The sequence below is a fragment of the Trypanosoma grayi genome, assembly GCF_000691245.1.
Source record: "Trypanosoma grayi strain ANR4 Tgr_8_V1, whole genome shotgun sequence".
Lineage (NCBI taxonomy): Eukaryota > Euglenozoa > Kinetoplastea > Trypanosomatida > Trypanosomatidae > Trypanosoma > Trypanosoma grayi.
The window spans coordinates 25,330-46,767 of NW_008825627.1; the positions used below are offsets into that span (position 1 = coordinate 25,330).

The 21,438-nt window shown below is 55.9% G+C and overlaps 6 protein-coding genes across 6 annotated transcripts; all 6 read left to right on the top strand.

Moving 5' to 3' along the window:
• Window positions 1-86: 86 nt before the first annotated feature.
• DQ04_00081150 (putative dynein heavy chain) lies at window positions 87-13,880 on the top strand (the record flags this gene model as incomplete). The annotated part of the gene is made up of 1 exon (XM_009308078.1): window positions 87-13,880. One exon carries the CDS (start codon window positions 87-89, stop codon window positions 13,878-13,880), a length of 13,794 nt encoding a protein of 4,597 aa, XP_009306353.1.
• Window positions 13,881-14,218: 338 nt separating this feature from the next.
• On the top strand, window positions 14,219-15,370 carry DQ04_00081160 (putative deoxyhypusine synthase; the record flags this gene model as incomplete). Its single annotated transcript, XM_009308079.1, has 1 exon — window positions 14,219-15,370. The coding sequence occupies one exon, from the start codon at window positions 14,219-14,221 to the stop codon at window positions 15,368-15,370; it is 1,152 nt and encodes a 383-aa protein (XP_009306354.1).
• A 300-nt stretch (window positions 15,371-15,670) lies between these two features.
• DQ04_00081170 (hypothetical protein) lies at window positions 15,671-16,474 on the top strand (the record flags this gene model as incomplete). The annotated part of the gene is made up of 1 exon (XM_009308080.1): window positions 15,671-16,474. One exon carries the CDS (start codon window positions 15,671-15,673, stop codon window positions 16,472-16,474), a length of 804 nt encoding a protein of 267 aa, XP_009306355.1.
• Window positions 16,475-16,863: 389 nt separating this feature from the next.
• Window positions 16,864-17,373, top strand: DQ04_00081180 (hypothetical protein; the record flags this gene model as incomplete). The annotated part of the gene is made up of 1 exon (XM_009308081.1): window positions 16,864-17,373. One exon carries the CDS (start codon window positions 16,864-16,866, stop codon window positions 17,371-17,373), a length of 510 nt encoding a protein of 169 aa, XP_009306356.1.
• A 227-nt stretch (window positions 17,374-17,600) lies between these two features.
• Window positions 17,601-18,194, top strand: DQ04_00081190 (hypothetical protein; the record flags this gene model as incomplete). The annotated part of the gene is made up of 1 exon (XM_009308082.1): window positions 17,601-18,194. The coding sequence occupies one exon, from the start codon at window positions 17,601-17,603 to the stop codon at window positions 18,192-18,194; it is 594 nt and encodes a 197-aa protein (XP_009306357.1).
• A 269-nt stretch (window positions 18,195-18,463) lies between these two features.
• On the top strand, window positions 18,464-21,148 carry DQ04_00081200 (hypothetical protein; the record flags this gene model as incomplete). The annotated part of the gene is made up of 1 exon (XM_009308083.1): window positions 18,464-21,148. One exon carries the CDS (start codon window positions 18,464-18,466, stop codon window positions 21,146-21,148), a length of 2,685 nt encoding a protein of 894 aa, XP_009306358.1.
• Window positions 21,149-21,438: the final 290 nt, after the last annotated feature.

Below are 21,438 nucleotides of genomic sequence, written 5' to 3' on the forward strand. Positions count from 1 at the left end.
ATGTGGAGAGGTAGGAGAATATATTTTTTTACCTTCTCTTTTGGGCTGGGTTTCTCCCTCTTTCTTTTTATTATCCATTAAAGACAATGATCTTGACGCCGACAAGCGAGCGCAACCTTAGTAATCTAAAGGTAGCTTTGGATTCGTCGACAGCGGTGCTCATTCAAGGGGATATAGGATGCGGAAAAAGCTTTTTGGCAAATACAATGGCAGAGCAGTATGGAGCGAAGGATACCATGATACAAGTCAATGTCGACGATTCATTTGATAGCAAGGACCTGCTTGGGAAATTTTCAGCAACAGATACCCCCGGTGCATTTGAATGGGTTCCTGGTCCTCTTACTTCCGCAGTTGAAAATGGCTATTGGATCCTTACAGAGGACATTGATTTGGCATCATTTGATGTCTTCTCAGTGCTTCTCTCACTCCTTGAGGAGTCCACTCTTTTTCTGTCCGATAAAAACAAACGGATTCGCGCTCACCCGAATTTCAAGATCATAGCCACCCAACAGCTACGTGCCGTTGGTGGTACATTTACCACACGGAAGGTGAATTCTATTCCCTTTGCAGAGCTTTGGGGCACTGTTGTTATGGAAAGTTTACCACCGGAAGAAGTATGCACGGTTGCAACCTCATTCTATTCCGTACCACGAAGTGTTGTCCATAACTTGGCTACACTCTTGTCTCCACGTACAGGGGCCCCGTTGGTAACACTGAGAAGTCTGCTTAAATGGTGTAAGCGAGTGAACAAAGGACTCCCCAAAATGGACTCTTCGGATGGTTTTCTTTCTTCAACGGTTCGAGAGCTTATGTTTCGTGAGGCGTTCGACTGCGTTCTCGCCGGCTATCCTGCAGGTAATGATTTAACAGTCGCTATGATAGTCCTCGCTGAAACTCTGGGTATATCACCTAACATTGCCGATTCGCTTGTGAAAGAAAGCAGACCTGACATGGAATTGGCGAAGGAGTACTTTACGGTTGGTCGTGTAACGATGCCCCTGCAGGGTGGTATAGTACAAAATAGATCTAGTCGTGTCGCCTTTGCTGCCACAAAGCACGCGATGTCTCTTTTGGAACGAATTGCCGTCGCTGTTGAGTCTGGTGAAAATGTCCTTCTAACTGGTGAAACAGGTGTGGGGAAGACATTTCTTGTGCAGTATCTTGCGGATCAGATTGGGCAGAAGTTGATTGTACATAATCTCAACCAACAAACGGACACAAGTGATTTTATGGGAGGTTGGAAACCGCTTGATGTAGGTGTTGCTGTAAGGGATGCGTATCACCGGTTTGTGGAGCTTTTTTCGCAGAGTTTTAATTCTACTCGAAACGTTCAGTTCTTGGATGCTCTTCAGGCTGCTCTAAGAAAATGCTCCTGGTCAGCTGTGGTTAAACAAATTTTGAAGGGATATAATTCTTTTAAATTGAAGCACGCCCGACAGCCGTTTGCAGAGGAGTTGGTGGAAAATTGGTCTTCTCTCGAACACACAGCCATTGAGTTACTGGAGACGTTGGAAAAGACGAAAACGACTTTTGCCTTCCAGTTTGAAGAAGGCTCTTTGGCGAAGGCCTGGAGAGAAGGTTCTTGGATTCTCTTGGATGAGCTGAATCTCGCGACGACAGAAGTACTTGAAAGAGTTTCTTCTGTGCTTGGAGATGTTGATGCTTTGTTTCTGACCGAAAAGGGGAACTGTGAACCGATAAAGAAGCATAAGAATTTTCATGTGTTCGCCAACATGAATCCTCCAACAGACGTCGGGAAGAAGGATCTCCCGCCCTCTCTGCGGTCAAAGTTTACTGAATTGTATGTGAATGAACCATTTGATCGGAATGATATTAATATTGTGGTCAATGAATACATCGGTCATCTTGCGCCTGACTGCAAAACTCAAGAGATAACAACATTCTTCCTCGAATGTGTGGGGGGTTCAAAATCGTCACTCTGCTCGCTGGACGGCGAAACGAAGCCACCGTCTTTCAGTCTGAGAACACTTACGCGTGCTCTTACGTATGTTAGAAAAGCTACATCGCAGTATGGGTTTGCGCTGGCATTATTTGACGGTTTGATGCTGGGGTTTGCAACATCTCTGCAGAGGCAGTTCCACTCGGTTGTGGAACAACTGATAATTAAAAACGTATTTTGTGGAAAGCAGCCTCCCCACCCAACTCTGCCATGCTGCCCATATGAGGGGAAGTTCATAGCTTATGAGCACTTATGGTTGCCAATAGGATGTGAAGAGTCTAAGACGGATGAATCCTTCATTTTGACACAGAGTGTACGAGGACATTTGCTAAATGTCGCGCGAGCGGTTTTCGCTGATCGCCCTGTGCTTCTTGAAGGCCCCACATCATCTGGTAAGAGTTCTATGGTGAGGTATCTTGCTGAGCTCACTGGAAACAAGTTTGTTCGTATAAACAATCATGAAAGTACTGAAATTCAAGAATATGTTGGTCATTACGTATCTGATGAGCGAGGTAAGCTTCGTTTTGTAGACGGTATCCTTGTGGATGCGGTGCGTAATGGGTATTGGGTTGTGCTAGATGAATTAAATCTTGCACCCACAGATGTTCTTGAGGCGCTAAACCGACTTCTTGACGACAATCGTGAGCTCTTTGTGGCTGATACCCAAGAAACGATAAAGCCTCACCCTAATCTGCGCATTTTTGCTACTCAAAATCCTGCAGGTGTGTATGGAGGTCGCAAACTCCTCTCAAGGGCCTTCCGTAATCGCTTCTTGGAAATCACAGTGGATGATATACCAACTACGGAGCTGTGCACGATTTTGTGTCAACGGTATTCACTCAGTACAAGCTTTGCTGAAAAGATGGTTGAGATCATGGTATCACTACAATTAAGGCGTCAAGCTTCACAGGTATTTGCGGGCCGGCATGGTTTTATCACTCCCCGAGATTTGATTCGTTGGGCTGAGCGTCGCCCTGGTACTTACCAAGAAATGGCAGAACACGGTTTCCTATTACTGGCAGAGCGGTGCCGTAAGACTGAGGAACGACAAATTGTTAAGGATGTCATCGAATCCGTCACACGAACTGAGCTGGATGAAGATGAAGTTTACTCACCGCACCACTGGCCTTACGTCAAGGAGTACTATAACTTGTTAGAAAGTGGTGTTGTTGATGAATTTGGTATTGTATGGACTGAATCGATGCGCCGCCTTTTCACAGTGGTCGGAATTTGTCTCCACCACAAGGAACCTGTACTGCTGGTTGGCGAGACCGGCAGTAGCAAGACGACTGTATGCCAATTGTGGGCGGCGCTCTTGAGACGTCACCTTAGTATTGTCAATTGCCACCAACACAGTGAAGCAGCCGATTTCCTAGGAAGCCTTCGTCCTGCCCTTCCGGATCAACGAAGTAAGGCTATTTTTGAGTGGCGCAATGGCCCTCTTGTGGAGTGCATGCTTCAGGGTGGTATGTTCGTGCTTGATGAAATCTCACTTGCAGAGGATAGCGTGCTTGAACGATTAAACAGCGTTTTGGAACCGTCACGTGTTGTCACCCTTGCTGAGAAGAGTACAGCTGATGTTATATATGCACATGACGATTTTATGATCCTTGCGACAATGAACCCTGGAGGTGATTTTGGAAAAAAAGAGCTCTCTCCAGCTCTTCGTAACAGGTTCACAGAGATTTATGTTCGGCCAACAACCAATGAGGAAGAGGTTGCATTGATTCTATTGAAGCGTTTGGAGCCACGTCTCGAACCTTGGGCGAAAAAGATGGCATCTCTTCTATGCGATGCCTCAAAAGCTACAACATTGTCTGGAGCACCTCAACACATTAGCATTCGGGACATTATCGGGTGGGTCTCTTTTATGAATGCTGCCAACAATCACCTCGATGACGGTGTTGCATTCATGCATGGACTAGATGCCGTGATTCTTGATGGTTTTGGTGTTGGAACGGGTCAGATAGATTTTGGCACGCGTGGACTGCGTGATGTCTGTCTGGCAAGGGCCAAGGATGTGAGTAACATGGATGAAAGTTGCCTACAAGTGCCGTTCTGGGAGCTATTCGACACTATGGAAGAACCAAGTCTTCCACCAGAGATGGAGAAACGTTTCTTCTTTGGTGCACCTTCGACGCGCCGAAATTTGTCGAAACTTCTTCGTGCAAGTATTATGCGCAAGGCCGTCCTCCTTGAGGGAAGTCCTGGAGTTGGTAAGACAAGTATCGTAGAAGCTCTGGGATGCGCCCTCGGCAAGCGTGTCGTGCGCATCAACTTGAGCGAGCAAACGGATATTATGGATCTCTTTGGCACATACTTGCCCTGCCCATCATCTAGCGACACTGATGGTCCCCAATTTGCTTGGTCTGACGGTGTTCTGCTGCAGGCTCTCAAGATTGGATGGTGGGTTGTTCTTGATGAGCTAAATCTCGCAAGTCAGGCAGTGCTTGAAGGCCTTAACGCCCTTCTGGATCATCGCTCAGCCGTTTTTATCCCGGAGTTGAATGAAGAATTCCACGCAGCAGACGACTTTCGCGTATTTGCGTGTCAGAACCCACTAATGGAGGGTGGTGGTCGAAAAGGATTGCCCCGCAGCTTTCTTAACCGTTTTACTAAGGTGCGCATTGAGGCATTCGAGGTTGAAGATTTGATGTGTATCGTGCTTGCGGTTTGTCCGGAGATTGACAGTGCCATACTGGGAAAAATGGTGCGTTTTGTGGACGAACTGCACCACGATGTGATGTTTCGCCGAGCGTACGGAATGCGTGGAAGCCCTTGGGAGTTCAACTTGCGTGATGTCCTTCGTTGGTCCAAGCTGATGGAGATGTACCAGGCTATAGACAGACCATGCCAATTCGTGGAAATGCTGTTTATTCAACGCATGCGCACAGATATAGACAGGAACAAGGTTCGCGACTTGGCGACAAAGTATTTCGGCCACGGTATGGATGATGCTTACGCTACACGGGAATCGGACTTTCTCATCGCTAATAATGCTGTTTACTTTGGTGGCTCACTTCTTGCACACCGGATGCAAGAGCCGGTGATCTCAACTGGATCCTGCTACCCAGTTCTTCTTCCTTCCCAGACAGATGTGATACGGTCAGTGCTTACATGTGCGGAACAGAATCAGTTCTGTTTGCTGGTGGGCCCTAGTGGGGCAGGGAAAACATTCTGCATTCGCACTGCGGCAGAGTTGGTGGGGGCGCGACTTGTCACTTTTTCCATGAACGCGAGCTGCGACACGGTGGATCTCCTCGGTGGGTTTGATCAGGTCGAAGGAAAACGGGGACAGTTTGAATGGCGTGATTCCCTTATTCTGGAGGCGATGCTTTCTGGTCATTGGCTCGTATTGGACAATGTGAACTATTGCAACGCCAGTGTCCTGGATCGTCTCAACCCGCTTGTGGAGCCAAACGGAATGCTCTCGGTTAACGAGGAGGGTCTGGTTGATGGCCATGTTCGCGTCGTGTGGCCGCATCCCAATTTTCGTCTCTTTGCAACTCTTGACCCAAAGTACGGTGAGATATCGCGTGCCATGCGGAATCGTGCGGTGGAGATTTACGTAACACCTATCAGTATTCCTTCCATCGAAAGTGTTGCACTGGCTGGGGCGTCATCTTCCTCCAGGTCTATTGAGCTCCTTGGCAAGCTAACCCGCTATCACCGTGAGTTCGTACTCCGCGGATTTCATGCAGATTCTACTTTACCCATCTCAGCACAGCTGTCCGATGCACTGGCAGCGGGTGCACCTAACATGTTTACGTTGGTAAAGACGGCGACGATGCTGACTGCCGAGGCTACTTTGGTGGATCTCAAAGCGGCACTTCTACACAAGTACATCCAGAACCGCTGTGGTCACTGGGGTGTCAACAAGGCCGAAATTTTGGATTCCCTTGAGAGATTGATAAATGAGGACCCACTCGAGCTCCACAGATGTTTTCCTGCCGTTATAGACCTCTTGGGTGCTATGAGCCTGCGTGAAGCGGCAGATGGTGCAGATGTTGAAGCAGCTCTCATACGTATTCGGGTTCATCGTAGTGGTTTGGCTCTGAGAACCCTGGCGACATCTTCTTGCGAAGCCGCACTGGCTCAACACTCCGTTCGGGATCTGGCATTGTTTTTTATATTGGAACAGTGCAGGGATGCTATACCCAGCGATACGCTGACGACTGCAAGTAGGCAGTTTGTTTCCTCCACTATGGCAGCTCTGCTTTCTGAAGGTGAGATGAACGACACATTGCTGTTATTCTCACCACACTACAACCAGAGTTCAGCTATGCCACTCGATTCTCTTTGGTGTCGTTCCCTTGAAGTATTGGGTCCACACGCTCCGTGGTTGAAGTTCTTGCGTGGCGCCCGGCCGTTGATTTCCGATTCCCCAGTTCTTAACACTGCTTTTCACCGGGTGCTTACCACCCTCTCCGAAGCCGTAGGGACTGTTTCATTGCCCCAGCTTCAGCAACGTATATTCCGTTACTTGTCTCCTTTGATGCGTCTGATACACGACTCCAATTCCACCTTCCAGGTGAGTAGAGAGAACTTTGTTGCATTAGTAACACGCGTGGCGCTACTCCAATCAGTAGCAAAAAAACAAACAGTGTTTGACGCCCATGACCTTGTTAACACCATTGATGATTTCTTTGCCTCACTGCGCCGGTATCTTGATGTACCATACCACCTTGTGGCTGAGAAGTCAGCGGTGCAAAAGCGTGCTGTTCGTCCTCACATCACCACTATGGACGAGCGTAACGCACTTGCTGCGTGGAGCGCTGCTGCAAATGCTGTTATAGTTGGGCCTCATGAGCGTTTGATAAAAGCACTTTGGCGCCCCGCTATATTCCGCACTGAGTTTGCGCTGCTGCAGCGTGTTCAACAGGTGAGCAAAGGGGGCTCTGCTGCGTCTGCAAAGGCTCTGCAGGGCGACGTTCGTCAGTTCATTGATCTCTACTCCGTGAAGCTGCACGTTTTGACAGAGCTTGAGGTTACTTTGTGGAGAGTACTCTCCCTCAGGCTACAGGAGGGCCATGACAGTGAAGCCCTGGCTGCTTTGGTGCCGTTGCTGACAACACACTTCGCTGCGCGGCACGGTTTGACTGGTGGGTGCCACTGTCTGTACGGCTCGTGGACCGGCGCCGCGCAGGAGGCTCTCGAATACGCCTCCCAAGTTTCTGTCGTATCAATTGGCTCTCAGAGAGGTGCCCACGCGGACACCATCACAGAACTTCTGAGCTTTTGCAGCGTGCTGCCTGTCGTGGGCGTGAACCCCTTTGAACAGTTGGAGCTTAACTGTATGAAGGAGCTGCTTGAGATGCTAACTGCACATGCCCCGGAGTTTATCCCCGCTATTGTAGCGAAGAAGAACGTGCCCACAAGACAGTTGCCGACGTCAGTAACGGAACTGGTCGATGCGGTGCGTGAGCTGCTGTGTGCATCACCCGTTGACCCAGTGGTGGATGCGGCACGTCCGCTCTTGCAGATGGTGGTGCACGAAGGCGCATGCAGCACGACTGACTCGCTGCGTCGCGTGGCGCTGGTAGGGGCATTGCGCTGCCGTCTGCTACTCCCCCTTTCCCCGGTCGATCCCATGTACAAGTGGTTGGTGAAGAAGGAAATTGCGTGCGAGGAGATGGGTCGTTTGTCGCAATTGGAGGCAGCATTCAAGTGGTCTGAGGAGATGTCGATGCGCACGAGTAGCCAGCAGCGACGGCTTGCGCAGGAGCTCCACTCCACGGAGGAGTTTCTTCTTGTCAAGGCGACGGGGAAGAGCATCGCCCGACCAGACCCGTCAGGTGTGAAATTTGCTCAGCTCGTCAACATGCTCCACCAAATGTGTGCCACCATGCTGTCCGATGATCGCCTCTCCGCTGTGCTGTCCAAGGAATCGGCTGAGACTTATGCGGCGCGGGATACGTGGAGCGAGCTTCTCTATCAGCAATTCATCAACATGTTGGAGGAATTTGGCGGGTACGAGGATGCCACACTCATTATGGCGGAGCCGGCACTCTTTGCAGCACTGGCGGCTCACGTCAGTTGTCTTCTGTCAGTGTCGTCCCACAAGGACAACACACTCTTTAGCAAACCGGATGCAGCGCGCATGATGCAATTTCCGCAGCTTTGCGTGGCCTCACCAACACTGCCTTCTTCTAGCACGCATGCGCTGCAGCACCGCCTGACGTATCTTGATTCTTGTCTAACGGTTCTGCAGAGTATGCCAGCGCGGGTGCTGAAGCGCGAGATTGTCGAAAATCTGTTCAGGCTGTATCGGGAGCTGCACCGCACAGTAGAGGAGCTGGAGGCAAAGGAGCGCCGTGAGCAAGAGATGGCAGTGCTGTATGCAGAGAAGGCTATCACCATTGAAGGGGACGATGAGAAGCATCTGCGCAAGCTGAAGATGTTGTTCCCCAGCTATGAGGCGGAGTTTCTTCGCATGCGCGACGCCGAGGAAGACCTCAATGAGTCTGATGAACACACTGCTGATGCTGCTGATGTGCCGCTTCAGACATCCTCGTCGGATCGCGTGGGGCGGCACGCCCGCATCATGCTCTCCGGGCCACAAGGGTCGCGCTACGTACGGCGTCTACTTGACGCACACTATCAGTTTTTCAAAGGGCTGTTGTCGCACCAGGATTCGGCTGTCTTTGACGGCGACAAGGCGTTACAGGCTTTCAAGGCTCGCTTTGATGTCCTTTCCAGCGAGCTGCACCGGGGCGGGCACAGCGGTGTGTCTGGGCAGGGAATACTGCTGCCTGTGGGTGAGGAGCAGTTGCTTTTGGGCGGCTTTGCCGCGCGCACGGCGTTGCTGGCGAAGGAGCTCCAGGTGACAGACATGTCGCTCGAGGAGAAGCGTGCAGCAGGGTTTAACATATTCTCTGACCCTGCGCCGTCGGAGCTGCGTCCATTCAGTGCCGCGTTGCGGGACCTCATGCGCGTTGTCGATGAGCTGCGCGCGACGTACCCCGACACCCCGTCCCTGCACCGCTGCTCCCGCATTGCGGCGGGCATTGCGGCGCTGCCAGCGCTCACGACCCCGCTCATGAAGGTCATGACCGGCTGTGAGGTGTTGCTCCGGGAATGCTACGAGTGGGAGCGCAACGCCTCCCGTGACACATCCATACTGACGCACATGACACAACTCTCGTCCTTCGTACTGCGGTGGCGTCGGCTGGAGTTGCACTGCTGGTCACAGGTGTTCACGGCGAAGCGCGAGGAATGGGAGCTGCGTGCCGGCATGGAGTGGTTCCGCCTCTGTGACCTCGTTGAAGCCAGCCACACCGCTCCCGATGAGGCGCTGCCGGAACAGTGCATGCTGTTCTTCCGCCACTGCACAGACTTCATGTGGGGCGCGCACTACGGCGATTTCCATGTGCGGCTGCGCCTGCTGAAGGCGTTTGGTATGGAGCTCGTCACCTCCACGTCGTCTGAGCCCCCGTTCGCCAACGTGGCGATGCATCTTGTGGACTTCTTTGACCAGTTCTCGAGGTTGGTGGCGGAGAAGCTGAGCCTTGCTCTCGCGCCGCTCGAGGAGGATATGGAGGCCTTCACCCGCATCATGCGCTGGGAGGACTCCACGTACTACGCGGTACGCGCAACAGCGGAGAAGTCGCACCTTAAAATGGGCCGAGCGCTGGCCGAACTCGACGAGATCCTGCGCACGCCCGTGCTTGGCGCCATCTCGAGCGAGGAGCAGCGTTGTGAGGATGATGCGTCGATGGGCTTCGTCCTTCCTTCGGTGGAGTTGGGGAAGAAGAAGAGCAAGAAGAGCCGGGGCAATGGAAAGGACACCGACAATGGGAAGAAAGGAAGCGGACCCTCGACGGCTTCTAAACGCAAACGTTCTGGGAAGCGAATCTCTTCTGAGACACATCAGCAGCGACAGGAAGGCAACACCATCGAAGAGGAAGGTGGGGATGAGGACGCTGAGGAAGAGGTGTGCGGCCTTGTGGCGCAGGGCGTGCAATTCCTTAACTACGCTTCAGAGGAGATCATCGAGCGCGTAAAAGCACTGCAGGCACCCGGGGTTCCACAGAATCAAAAAATGCGTGCACTCAAAACGCTCTTTGACGTCATGGAGGAGAATGGTGTGCCGCACACGCATGTGGAGCAGGTCCCGCCGTGGGATGAGCTCTTTGCGTCGACGAGTGCGCTGTTGACGTGTCGCAGCATGAACAGTCACCTTGCTGTGAGCCAGCTGGTCGAAGAGGCGGCGGAGGAGCACTACCGCTGTGCACGCTGGCTGCAGCGCATGCGTGATGTCATGCGGCACCCGCACAAGGACCTCAGTGGTGCACAGGCGAATCGAGGCACGGGCACTGCAGAGTTTCTCTTCGCACTCGCCGTGACGGAGACAGAGCTGGTTGGCGTCCTCTTCGACGTGCGGCAGCAGGTGGTACTTCTGCGCGACTGCGTCGTCGCGTGCGAGGAGTGCGTCGTTCCCGGTGGTGCGGACTTTCTGCACGCATCGTTGGAGGTCTGCGTGCAGCTGCAGTGTTTCCTGCACGACACCAGATGGCTTTTACAGGAGCGTGTATTTGACCTGGAGGGCATGCGTAGCAGCATAGAAGAGCTCTGCTGCGGTACGGAAGAGTTGTGGCGCCTTTGCCTTCGCACAGAGGCGCAGCGCCGTGCGGATGTGCCAGTGGCGGACGCCATTGTTGAGCAACACGCTCTGCTGCACGGACGGCTGCGTGCTGTTTGCTCCCGGCTGTGCACTACTGGTGTTGGCTGTGTCGACGCCGCGGCATCTGCGTTGTGTGCGGCATTTGATGCAGCATCGTCTACACGCAGTGCGGCTACTGCTTCGACCGAAACTAAGGTGAAGCGTGCACGTGTGGAGGCTGGAGGCCCATGGCCACAGAAGCTGCAGAAGCTCCTTGACACACTGGAGACGAACTTTGCTGCTGCTGAAACTCAGTCGCTCGCTTCGCCCGCGAAGGAGGACGAGGAGGCGGAGAAAGAGGCAGTGTATCGGCGCTACGCGGTGGCGGTGCGGAAGTTGCAGTGCAGTGCGCTGCACGTCACACAAGCGCTGAACACCGTGCTGTGCGACGCGGGACAGGAGCGGCGACTGCTGGCTTCGCAGCGCCAGGAGTTGGTGGCACGCCTCGACAGCAGCCTCGCGCGTGTTGACGTCTTGCTGCAGGAGAGCAGCGCGGCACTGCTCGCGCAGTCGCGACTCGGCCTCGTGCTGTCACGGCTGCTGTGTGTGCTGCTGAAGAAGGGCTTCTGCAAGCCGGACGACGCTGAGGACGACGATAATGACGGCGACGGCGACGGTGACGGCGAGCAGCAGCAGCAGGACGGCACCGGCATGGATGACGGGCACGGCGAGAAGGACGTGACGGACCAGATCGAGAACGAGGACCAGCTGATGAACATGAAGGACAAGGAGGAGCAGCCGGAGCAGGAGAAGGAAAATGAACAGAACGGCAACAGCGACGAGGACAACGCCGCGGATGTTGAGACAGACTTCAAGGCTGAGAAGGAGCGGCGCGACGAACAGCAGCAGGACGAAGAAGACGACGGTGATGATGACGAGTCGGAGCAGGAGATGGGCAGCGTCGACGGCGACGACGCGCAGGAGCGGAAGCGGATGAAGAAGGACAAGAACGACGGCAACGACATGGACAGCGACGACGAGGGCGGCGCCGAAGACATCCCAGAAGACGCGCTCGCCAACGAAGAGCCCGATGACGCGCGCCAGCAGGACGCTGACGAAAACGAAACCGGAAACTTTGAGAACCGCGAGGCCGCGCTGCGTGACGCGGAGCAGGAACTACAGGAGGGCGAACACGACCTTGCCGCCGACGCCGACGGCATCGAGGACGACAACAAGGATAGCGACAACGACGATGATGGTGAGAGCCGCGACGGCGATGGCACCATCAGCAGCGGCAGAGAGGATGACGAGGGCGACGAAGACGGGGATAACGATAGGGGCAGCAGAGACCGGGACGACAGCCGCAGCGACGGGGGGTCGACGGACGCATCCAAAGAGCCACGCGGGGAGGATGAGGAGGAGAGCATCAGCAACGACGACGTGGAGGACGGGGAGTCGGCGGATTCTTACAGCGGTGACGACGACGACGATCGGCCTGACGAGAGTGTGCACCATGGCGGCCGGCAGGACGAGCACACCGGCGAAGAGGCAACGGAGCAGAAGCAGGACGACAAGGACGGGAAGCGGCGCGAGGCGGCACAGCAACCGGACGCCGCCGGCACCGAGGAACAGCAGCCCGGCGACGAGCAGCAGCCAGATGACGCCGGGCGCAACTGGCAGCGGCAGGAGAAGAACGACCCATCGCGGCGCCGTGACAACACTGAACGCAACGCATCGTCGCGCAACCCGTACCGCGCCATCAAGGAGGCGCTGCAGCGCCACGAGCGGCAGGCGCAGCAGCTGAATCTCAATCAGCGCGTCGACGTGACAAAGCAAAAACCGCCTACGCAAGAGCAGCAGAAGCAGCAGCAGCAGCATCTGGAGAATGAAGAGACGATTGAGGAGTTTGAGTTTGACGAGGAGGGCGAGCGCGAGGGCATGGCCGCCACTGACGAAGCGCCGGTACCCGTCACCGAGGCAGAGCGTGAACTGCCGGAGATGCAGGAAGCGAAGAACAGTGACGCGGGTAGCGACGGCGAGGGCAGCGACGACGAAGAGGCACCGGAGGACACAGCCCGGCGCCGCCGCAAGCCGGCAGAGGACACCACGCTTGACATGCACAGCGATGACGATGACGACGACAACGAGGAGGAGAACACCGATAAGACAAAGGGCAAGCGCCGTGTGAAAGTCACTGGGAAGACGTCTCGCGCGGAGGAAGATGACGAGGAGGAGGACGAGGAAGAGGATCAGCAACAGCAGGACGCCACAGACGACGCGGCGGACAAGATGCAGCGCGGCCGCCGGCTCTGGCAGGAGCAGGCAGCAGCAGTGCAGGGGCTGTCGCACCATCTGTGCGAGCAGCTGCGCCTCATCCTCGCCCCGACGCTTGCCGACAAGCTGCAGGGCGACTACAAGACGGGCAAGCGGCTCAACATGAAGCGCATCATTCCATACATTGCCTCACAGTTCAAAAAGGATCGCATATGGCTGCGGAGGACGAAGCCAAACAAGCGCAACTACCAGATCCTTGTTGCACTTGATGACTCCTTCAGCATGCACTGCAACAACGCCGGTGTAATGTCGTGCCGTGCGGTCGCCCTTCTTGCTGAGGCGCTGCGCCAACTCGAGGTTGGTGAGCTCGGCCTCGCCTGTTTTGGCAAGGACACACGCATCGTGCACGGCCTCGACGAGCCCTTCACGGGTGAAAGTGGGCCGCGGGCCTTCAGCGAGATCACCTTTGCGCAGAAGTCGACAAGCCTGCGGCTTCTGTTAGAAACTTCTCTGGACTACCTCGACAACGCCCGGGATCGCATGCGCGGGCAGACACGCTCCACTACGGAGCAGCTGCAGCAGATGATGTTTATCATAAGCGATGGACAGATCACGGAGGACCGCACCCAGCTGCGCAAGTTGCTGATGCGCGCTGAAGAAAACCGACAAATTGTTGTTTTTGTGCTCCTTGACGTCAAAGCGGCTGCAGCGGCAGCAGGAGACAACACACCAGCTCAGCAGCCGACGCAACCGCAGACGACTACTGCTGCCCCGCTCACTGCGAAGGACCTCACCGGACTTACACCCGCTGAGCGTATGCGGCGTTTGAAGGCAGAGCGCGAGGCGCGGCTCCACCGTGTGCAGTCAAACTCAGTTTTAGACATGCAGCTGGTTGAGTTTAAGGGCGGTAAGGTGGTGCGCCGCTCCTACATGGAGGAGTTCCCCTTCCCGTACTACCTTATTGTGCGGGATCTCGAGACCTTGCCCGGGGCCATCGCTGACGCCATGCGCCAGTGGTTTGAGCTTCTTAACCTGCAGCATTAGGCCCCAACGCGTCGCGGGCGTCTGAGAGAGGGGCAAGAGGAAGCATGTGTGAGAGTGCAAGAGTTGGCGCCGTTAAATTTATACATAACGCCAAAGTTACTCTCTTTTTATTATTGATAAGTCGAATAACTAAGACAAGAGTTTTCAATCTGTAAAACGAAACTGCAAAGAAACAAGAAAAGGTGCAGGAGGTATCACACGACCTCCCCACAGCCTGAATTTTTTTCGTTGTACTCTATTTTTTTTGTTTTTCCCTCCTGAATGGCTGCCTCCTTCCCTCCTCTTCGTTTTCCTCGAACGGTATAGCGGGAACGGGAAGGGACGAACAGAAAGGGCCGATGACACAGCCAGAAGTCGCAGCCACAGCAGCGCCAGGAGCGGCTAAGAGCTCCGAGCAGACCGTGGCTGGCGTGGACTTCAGCGCCCTGGTTGCCCTTGAGCAGGGCGAGGCACTGCGGCGCGTTGTCTTGGCGTATCCGCGCGTCGGGCTGCAGGCCACGCAACTGGGCCGTGCACGCTCTATTGTGCAGCGCGCGCTGCACCACAAGCAGGCGGGCGACGCCGTCTTCCTCGCGTTCACCTCCAACCTCATTTCCAGCGGGCTGCGCGAGACGTTCGCGTTTCTTGCGCAGGAGCGGCTCGTCGATGGCGTCATCACCACCGCCGGCGGCGTCGAGGAGGACGTTATCAAGTGCCTAGGTAGGACGCTGCTTGGTCAGTTCAGCCTTGACGGCCGTGTGCTGCGCAAAAACGGCGTGAACCGCATTGGCAACTTGCTCGTGCCGAACGACAATTACTGCCACTTCGAGGACTTCTTCATGCCGGTGCTGAGGCGCACACACGAGCAGCAGCGCGAGTCTCGCTGGGAGAAAATGACGGCCCCGTCGGACCTTATTGCGGCGATGGGTGAGGCCCTTGAGCAAACGCACCGCGATGAATGCGCCTCGAGTCTGGTGTACTGGTGCTACCGTAACGGTATTCCGCTCTTCTCGCCCGCCTTGACTGACGGCTCGATGGGCGACATGATTTACTTCTACAACTTCTCGAAGAAGGGGCTGCTGGTGGATCCCGTCGTCGACGTCGTTCGGCTGCGCCAGCTCGGTCAGCGCCACAGCAGCAAGACTTCTGCTGGCGCCACCTCCACTGGCGGACAGACCACCTGCATTGTGCTGGGTGGTGGGCTGCCGAAGCACCATCTGCTGCAGAACGTGCGCGCAGACGCGGTGGTATACGTGTCGACAGGGCTGGAGGTGGATGCGTGCCCGAGTTCCTGCAGCGTTGCGGACGACAGGGCGAACGGAGTGCTGGCGAGCGACTGTGAGGTGGTGCGTGTGCATGGCGATGCGACATTCATTTTTCCGCTGCTTGTGTGCCACACCGAGGAGGAGGAGGAGGAGGAGGAGGCGACGGCAGCAGCAGTAGCAGCCACCTCCGCCGCTGAAATGCGGCAGTGTGAGGATAACGGAATTAAGGCGACTCGTGCTGAATAAACACACACATACGCACAACATGAACCATACACCTACAGATGCAACTGTGGTGCGTGCTGCTTGTAGACATTCTTTTTGCTCTTCTTCTCCACTTGCATACTGTAGAAACTTCTACATTCACCCACTGTTTCCTCTCTTCTTTTTTTTTTTCGGTTTCGTTGGTTGCTTCTCTTGCTCTGACACTGCGCTTGTCTCTCAAAGGAGGGTTGAGTCTGGCGAAGGCACACTGCGCCGCTTCGTCACACACACACACACACACACACACACACACACACACACACTCGAACAGACTACGGACCAATGGCGCGGCTGTTGTTCACCACCTTGAGTGCGTTGCTGTGCATTGCACTGGTTGGCAGTCCAACCATCGACGCCGCCACGCAGTCGTACGTGCTGCAGCGCCGCATCGGTGCCGCGGGCGAGTGGGAGCCCATCACAACGTTCGTCGTGTCGCGCCACTCGCCTGACGCTCCCGCGAAAGTGAAACAGGCGCCGCCGAAGGACGTCGAGCTCTCGAAGGATAAGAAGAACGCGCTGGCGGCGGCGCAGTTCGTGCACTACCGCGTTGCGCGTGAGGACGATGCGGACGGCCGCGACGCGGTGGGGTTGGCGCTCTCGCCGTGCTCCATTCTGCGCGGCTTCGAGGCGGTGGATGCGCGCGCGGTTGTCGTTCGCGAGGAGGTGCGCGTTGCCGTCGGCCCCGGCACGTCCGTCACCGGCCTGCAGGCGCGGAGCGAGACGAACACCTTCCACGCAAAGATGCTCAACGGCGACGAGTGTGACCGCAGCATCCTCTCGCTCTTCCCGCACGTGCGGGTGCGGGCGGGTGTCGGCTATGTCGAGCCGATTGCGCCACGCAGCGTGCCGAATTACGCGGAGCTCGACGTCTTCGCGAGACGCAACGACCCGAAGGTCTCGCGCAGCGGCGGTCGCAAGAAGAAGGCGAGCGGCGGCGGCAACAGCCCGCAGGAGCATCAGACACAGGTTGAGGGGGAGGAGGAAGAAGAGGAGGTGGATAGCCGCACATTCTTCCAGAAGTACTGGATGTACCTTGTGCTGCCCTTTGTGTTTAGCTTTATACAGAACATGATCGTAAAGAACTAGTACGGAGCCGCTAGGGAGTGGGGGAAGGCGCAAGAGGGGACGAAGCAATGAAGGGAAATAAGCCGTATTATTGATGAGGGCATTTGCTCATGGTGTGTCTCTCTATTCCCTTTTTTTTTTGGGAAGAGAGGGTAGCCGGTGCGGTGTATATGTGTGTGCGTGTCTCCCGTGTGCCTGTGTGGTTGGGGTGCTGGAATGTGGAGATGGCACTGCCAACCAGATGATTTTTCTTTCCGCTATATTTCTATTGTTTTTTATTCGCTGCGTGTTCATATCGCTTCGTCCCAGCATGTGCTTCAGGCCGCACCGTTCCTCTCTGTGCGTGTGGCGCGGGCAAATATAAACATACACACACATAGATACCTTGGCATTCATTGCGGGCGTGTTGAATGCCGGAGGGTGAGGCGCTGAATGGTCCGCTTTGCTGCGCGGCCATCGACCACGCGGCGAGTGCTGCGGACGTGTTGCAGGAGCTGGAGATGTTTCTGCACGGCTTGCATGAGCGGCATGCAGCCATCCACCAGGAAATAAAGGGGTTGACAGAGGAGCTGCTGGGGCACGGCCTCCGCCCATGCCTCAACGCACTCCGTGAGAAGTGCCAGCAGCTGGAGACCACTTTCCACGCGATTGACCAGCTGCAGCAGACAATGGATCAGATCAATCAGCTTATTCTCACTGTTCACGCCACGCTAAAGCCCATTGACACTTCCCCGGATGTTGTGGGAAAGGCTTCCTCCTTGCTCGCCTCTTTTGGCTTTGCGCTGAAGAGTGAGCGGGCCAACGCGGGTCTGTGGTCACGTGTGCCGTCGTATGCAATGCTGGAGAGCCGCACCCCGAAGGAGTTTCTCGAGGGGATGCACACTGTCTTCGCCCCTCTTTGCTCGAGTGAAAATCCATGAGATGATGACCAAAAAAGTTGAGGAGTGGGGGTGGGGCATACTTGCCATTCCTGTCATGTCAAGTTGTATTTCTTACTGCCGATGGTGGCGAGCAGCTGAGATGTATTTTTTTTTTCGTTGTTTCGCTTCTTCGCTTCCCTGCGGCTTGTTGGTCTCTACCCCGCTTTTGCCACAAGGTGTGCGTGTGTGTTTGAGAGGAATAGGGAGAGAGAAAAACACAACGTAGAATGCTGCGGCATACTTATATGCGGATTTGCAAAGGCGCAACACTAGCTGCCGGCCCAACGGGAGCAGCAGCAGCAGCAGCAGCAGCAGCGGCGGGAGGTGGCCACCATGTGACAGAGGAACTCACTCGAAAGACAGATGATATTTTCTCCATCCGCCGCTCGCCGAAGAGTCTGTACGAGGACACTATGCACAGCAACACCCTCACCGACCACCCGCTGACGCACCGCACCAGTCGTGACGAGCTGGCGTATCGAAAACGCAAGCTGACGGAGCGTGGTAACTACGAGCAGGCGGCCAAGGCAGAGGAGGAGGCGGAGCGCCGTGACAGCGAGGGCCGAGCAGGGGCGGAGACGCGGGAGTACTACAGTGCTATCGGCTTCGTGGTCCTCGGGTATCTGACGGCGCATGGCGTAGTTTTCAAGAAATACTACCCCGACGATCTTCGGCCGAACTATTCGCCAGACCGAGGCTATTCTGACGATGTGGCGGCGCGGCGGCAGGATCTCGAGGCGGTGGACGAGTTGGTTGGATTAGCGGTGCTGGAGAGCGTCTACAGCAAGCGGAAGGCGACAATGAAGAGCCATCTGCTTTGAGTGAGTGAGTGGGTGTATGTGTGTGTGAGAGAGAGGGAGAGACAGGGAGCTCGAGCGACAGAGCAATAGGTGCGCATATGACACGCTTGTCAAATGCCATCTCGCCGAGTTCATCTTTTGTTTCGCACCGTGTCTTCATCGACGGCGCTCGGGTGATGGCGACGCGTTGCCACTGGGCAACGCCGGTGACCTTATGCTTTATTCCCGCTATTCCTTCTCCGCTTTCATTCTTTTCGCCTTTACGTGTGCACCTGTCGTGTGGGTAGGCGATGGAGACGCGGCTGCTGCAGGATATGTGGGCTGCCGTGCAGGCGTTCCTCGAGTTTGGCAGCAGCGACGCTGGCGCGTTCCTCCGCGAGCACTCGCGGCAGGCGGCACGCACCGCGAACATCACGCGCCAAAGTTACCCACCGCTCATGCTGGAAGACGCGCTCGCCAAGTTCTACGCGGGGGGCGTTGCGGCTCCGCCGCTGTTGCTCGTTGCAATTCTCAACCGCATGTTCTGCATGGAGGCCATCCCGGCAGCGGTTGCTCGGCCTGTGAACGACACACGACCTGTGGACTTCAGCGACCTGCTGCGGTTTTACCTTGACTGTCTGCGTGAACCGAAGCTCCCTGGACCGGTGGCGGCGCAGCTGTACCTATGCGCCTCATCGCTCATGCTGCTGCAGCCCGGAGTAAATGTGGTGGATGCTCTGCTCTGTGGCTTTGGCGGTGTTGTGCCGTCGACGACGCGGGACACGCGCTGTTTTATGAAGCTGCTATCGGGAGTGATGGGCGTGCTCAGTGACCGGCGTGTGATGATCGGACCAGTGCGTCGCTCGAGCCAGCGGCTGTGCGTGCAGAGCAACATGCACCTCGTTCTCTCTTGCAGGCCGGTGGAGGAAGAGGCTGACCTGAGTGAGGTTGCGGCGGTCGTTGCGCAGGGGGTGACATTCCTCACAGAGTGTACTGTGCGTGATGCACAGGAGACGGCTCCCTTGTTCTGGTCGCAGCTGCCCCTTTCACCCTTCTGGCGCGCGGCGCTGCAGCGTCTGCAGCAAGGCTCAGCGAGCGAAACGGTGGTGGAGGCCGTCTGCGCTGTGCTTCGCTCCATTACCGTGCTTGACACAGGTGCCGTGACACTGCTGCTGGCAGCCCTGACGGCTGTGCTGGGCGACGACGCGCGGCCCGCAATGCCGCATGTGTGCCGCGTCATTACATCAGCGCTGGAGTCCGCTGTGGAGACGGTTGTGGTGCAGCTCGGTCCTGAGCACACGCTCTACCAGGCCATGGCGTCTGGCGCACAGGCACTGCAACACGTGCTGGCGACGCCGGCGCTGATGGCGGCGTCAGAGACAGGTCTGGTGGTGTGCGAGGGTCTTTGCGTGCTTGCGCAAGTGCTGACGCCTGTTGCGTTGCCGGAGATGGACACCACAGACGACCCCGACGACTACGCGATGGTCGTTGACGACATCAAGCGGGGGAATCGACTGAAGGAGGAGGCGCTGATGCGCCTGCGCGGGTTTGTGGAGGGGTGCCAGGCCGCCCTGCTGGCGTGGGTGTGTCGCCTGTCCGCCTCCGATGTGCGCGACGTTGCGTTGTACGCGCGCCAAAATGACGGTGATGTCTTCGCAGCGCGGTATGATGAACTGCCCGTGGCGCTGTTCATGACGTACGAGCGGCTGTGCACATTGCTTCACCCTGCCCAACACGCGGAGGTGCGGGCTCTGGCGTTGCAAGGCTACGTCACCGTGAGTGCTTGGGATGCCGGGCTCTCATGTCAGGCGCTGCTAGCCGGCGGTGCTGTCTTGCTTCAGCAGCAACACGCTCCCTTTGTTCCTCTCATTACTAGCCGCTTCAAAACGAAGTGGGGACCTGAGCAGACGAGTCGGGTGGTTTCTGCGTTAGCGGTGCTTCTAGGGGATGCCGTCATGCGTTCGAAGAGTGCAACAAGCGCTGCTTCCATTAGTGAGGCGTTATGTGAAATGTGCGCCCCAGCTGTGCCATCCATGGTGGAGGCTCTTTGGCAGGGCGTTCACTTGACATGTGATGGTGACAAGACACCTCGCGGGGTGCTCGCGTCGCACCTCGCCTCCCTTCTGGAGAAGGGTGAATGCTCATTGCCGCATGGATGTCTTGACAACTCGCAGCTGGATGACCACACGCTCGCCGAGCTACGCTCCAGCATACTGAGATCACTGCAGGATGTTTGGCGTGTGATGGAGTCCCTGCATCGCATGGAGCCTGATGTGTCACAAAGTCGTCGTGCGGCGGAGCGGATAGCGGTATGGGCGCAACGTGCAGCAGAAACCGGCTCGCTGGACCTGGAGCAGTACGATAATGCCGTGCGGCAATGGTGCAAAGCGAGCCCCCTCCACCTATGTGTGACTTGGCGGCTGGTGCGTGCATTAGAGCTTACCAAAAGAACGGCGGTGGCGGAAATCCTTGTTGATGCGTTGGAGTTATTCGTAGCGCGCGTGGAGGAGGCTAGTGAGATGAGTTGGGGCAACGGGGACGATTGCTTCTCGCCCTACGTATTCGATACGATTTCACAAAGCCCACACGCCCCAAGGCTGAAGTGTGCCCTTTCCCACCTGATGATGTCATCCATGCACGTGAGTGACAACGACAGGTTTCTTCGATTGCGTGTGGTGGTTCGAGGCGGTAATTCACTTCTTCATGGACGGCACTGCAGTCCCACTCTCATCGTCGAGCTGTTCTGCGATGCGGCGAGGGAGTACATAGGGATACAACAAGGACTCTCAAGGGCGACGGCGTTCTCAGCGGAAGAAGAAGCCATGGAGGGGGGGAAGGGGCATGGCGTGCAGGAGCTGCTTGCCGACCTTGCACGGCTGGGCAGAGTGGTCCGGTTAGTGCCACAGTTGCCAGTGGGCGCACCTGCGTGGCTGCATGCTGTAGGAAGTGCCGTGGATGAGTTTGAAATTCAACGAATCTTGAAGGGGGACCGGTGATTTCTTACATGCTGGTATCCTTTTCTGCGCGTAAGGGAGGGAGGACGACGAGAGAGAGAGGGAGGGAGGAGAGAGTAATTTTTTATTTATTTTCTTCTCTGTATGCGTGTACCCGTGTGATGTTGTGAAACTGCTCCGGGCGTGGCTGCATGTTGCTGTTCTTTCCTCTTGTTTTCTTTGCGTGTCTTTTGTTCCCCCTTTCCATTTCCCCTGCGCTTTCACACCCACCGGAGGTCTCCGAGGTGGCGTCAGTAGCACGGTGATCTTCCGACACAAAAAAGTAGAGGCAT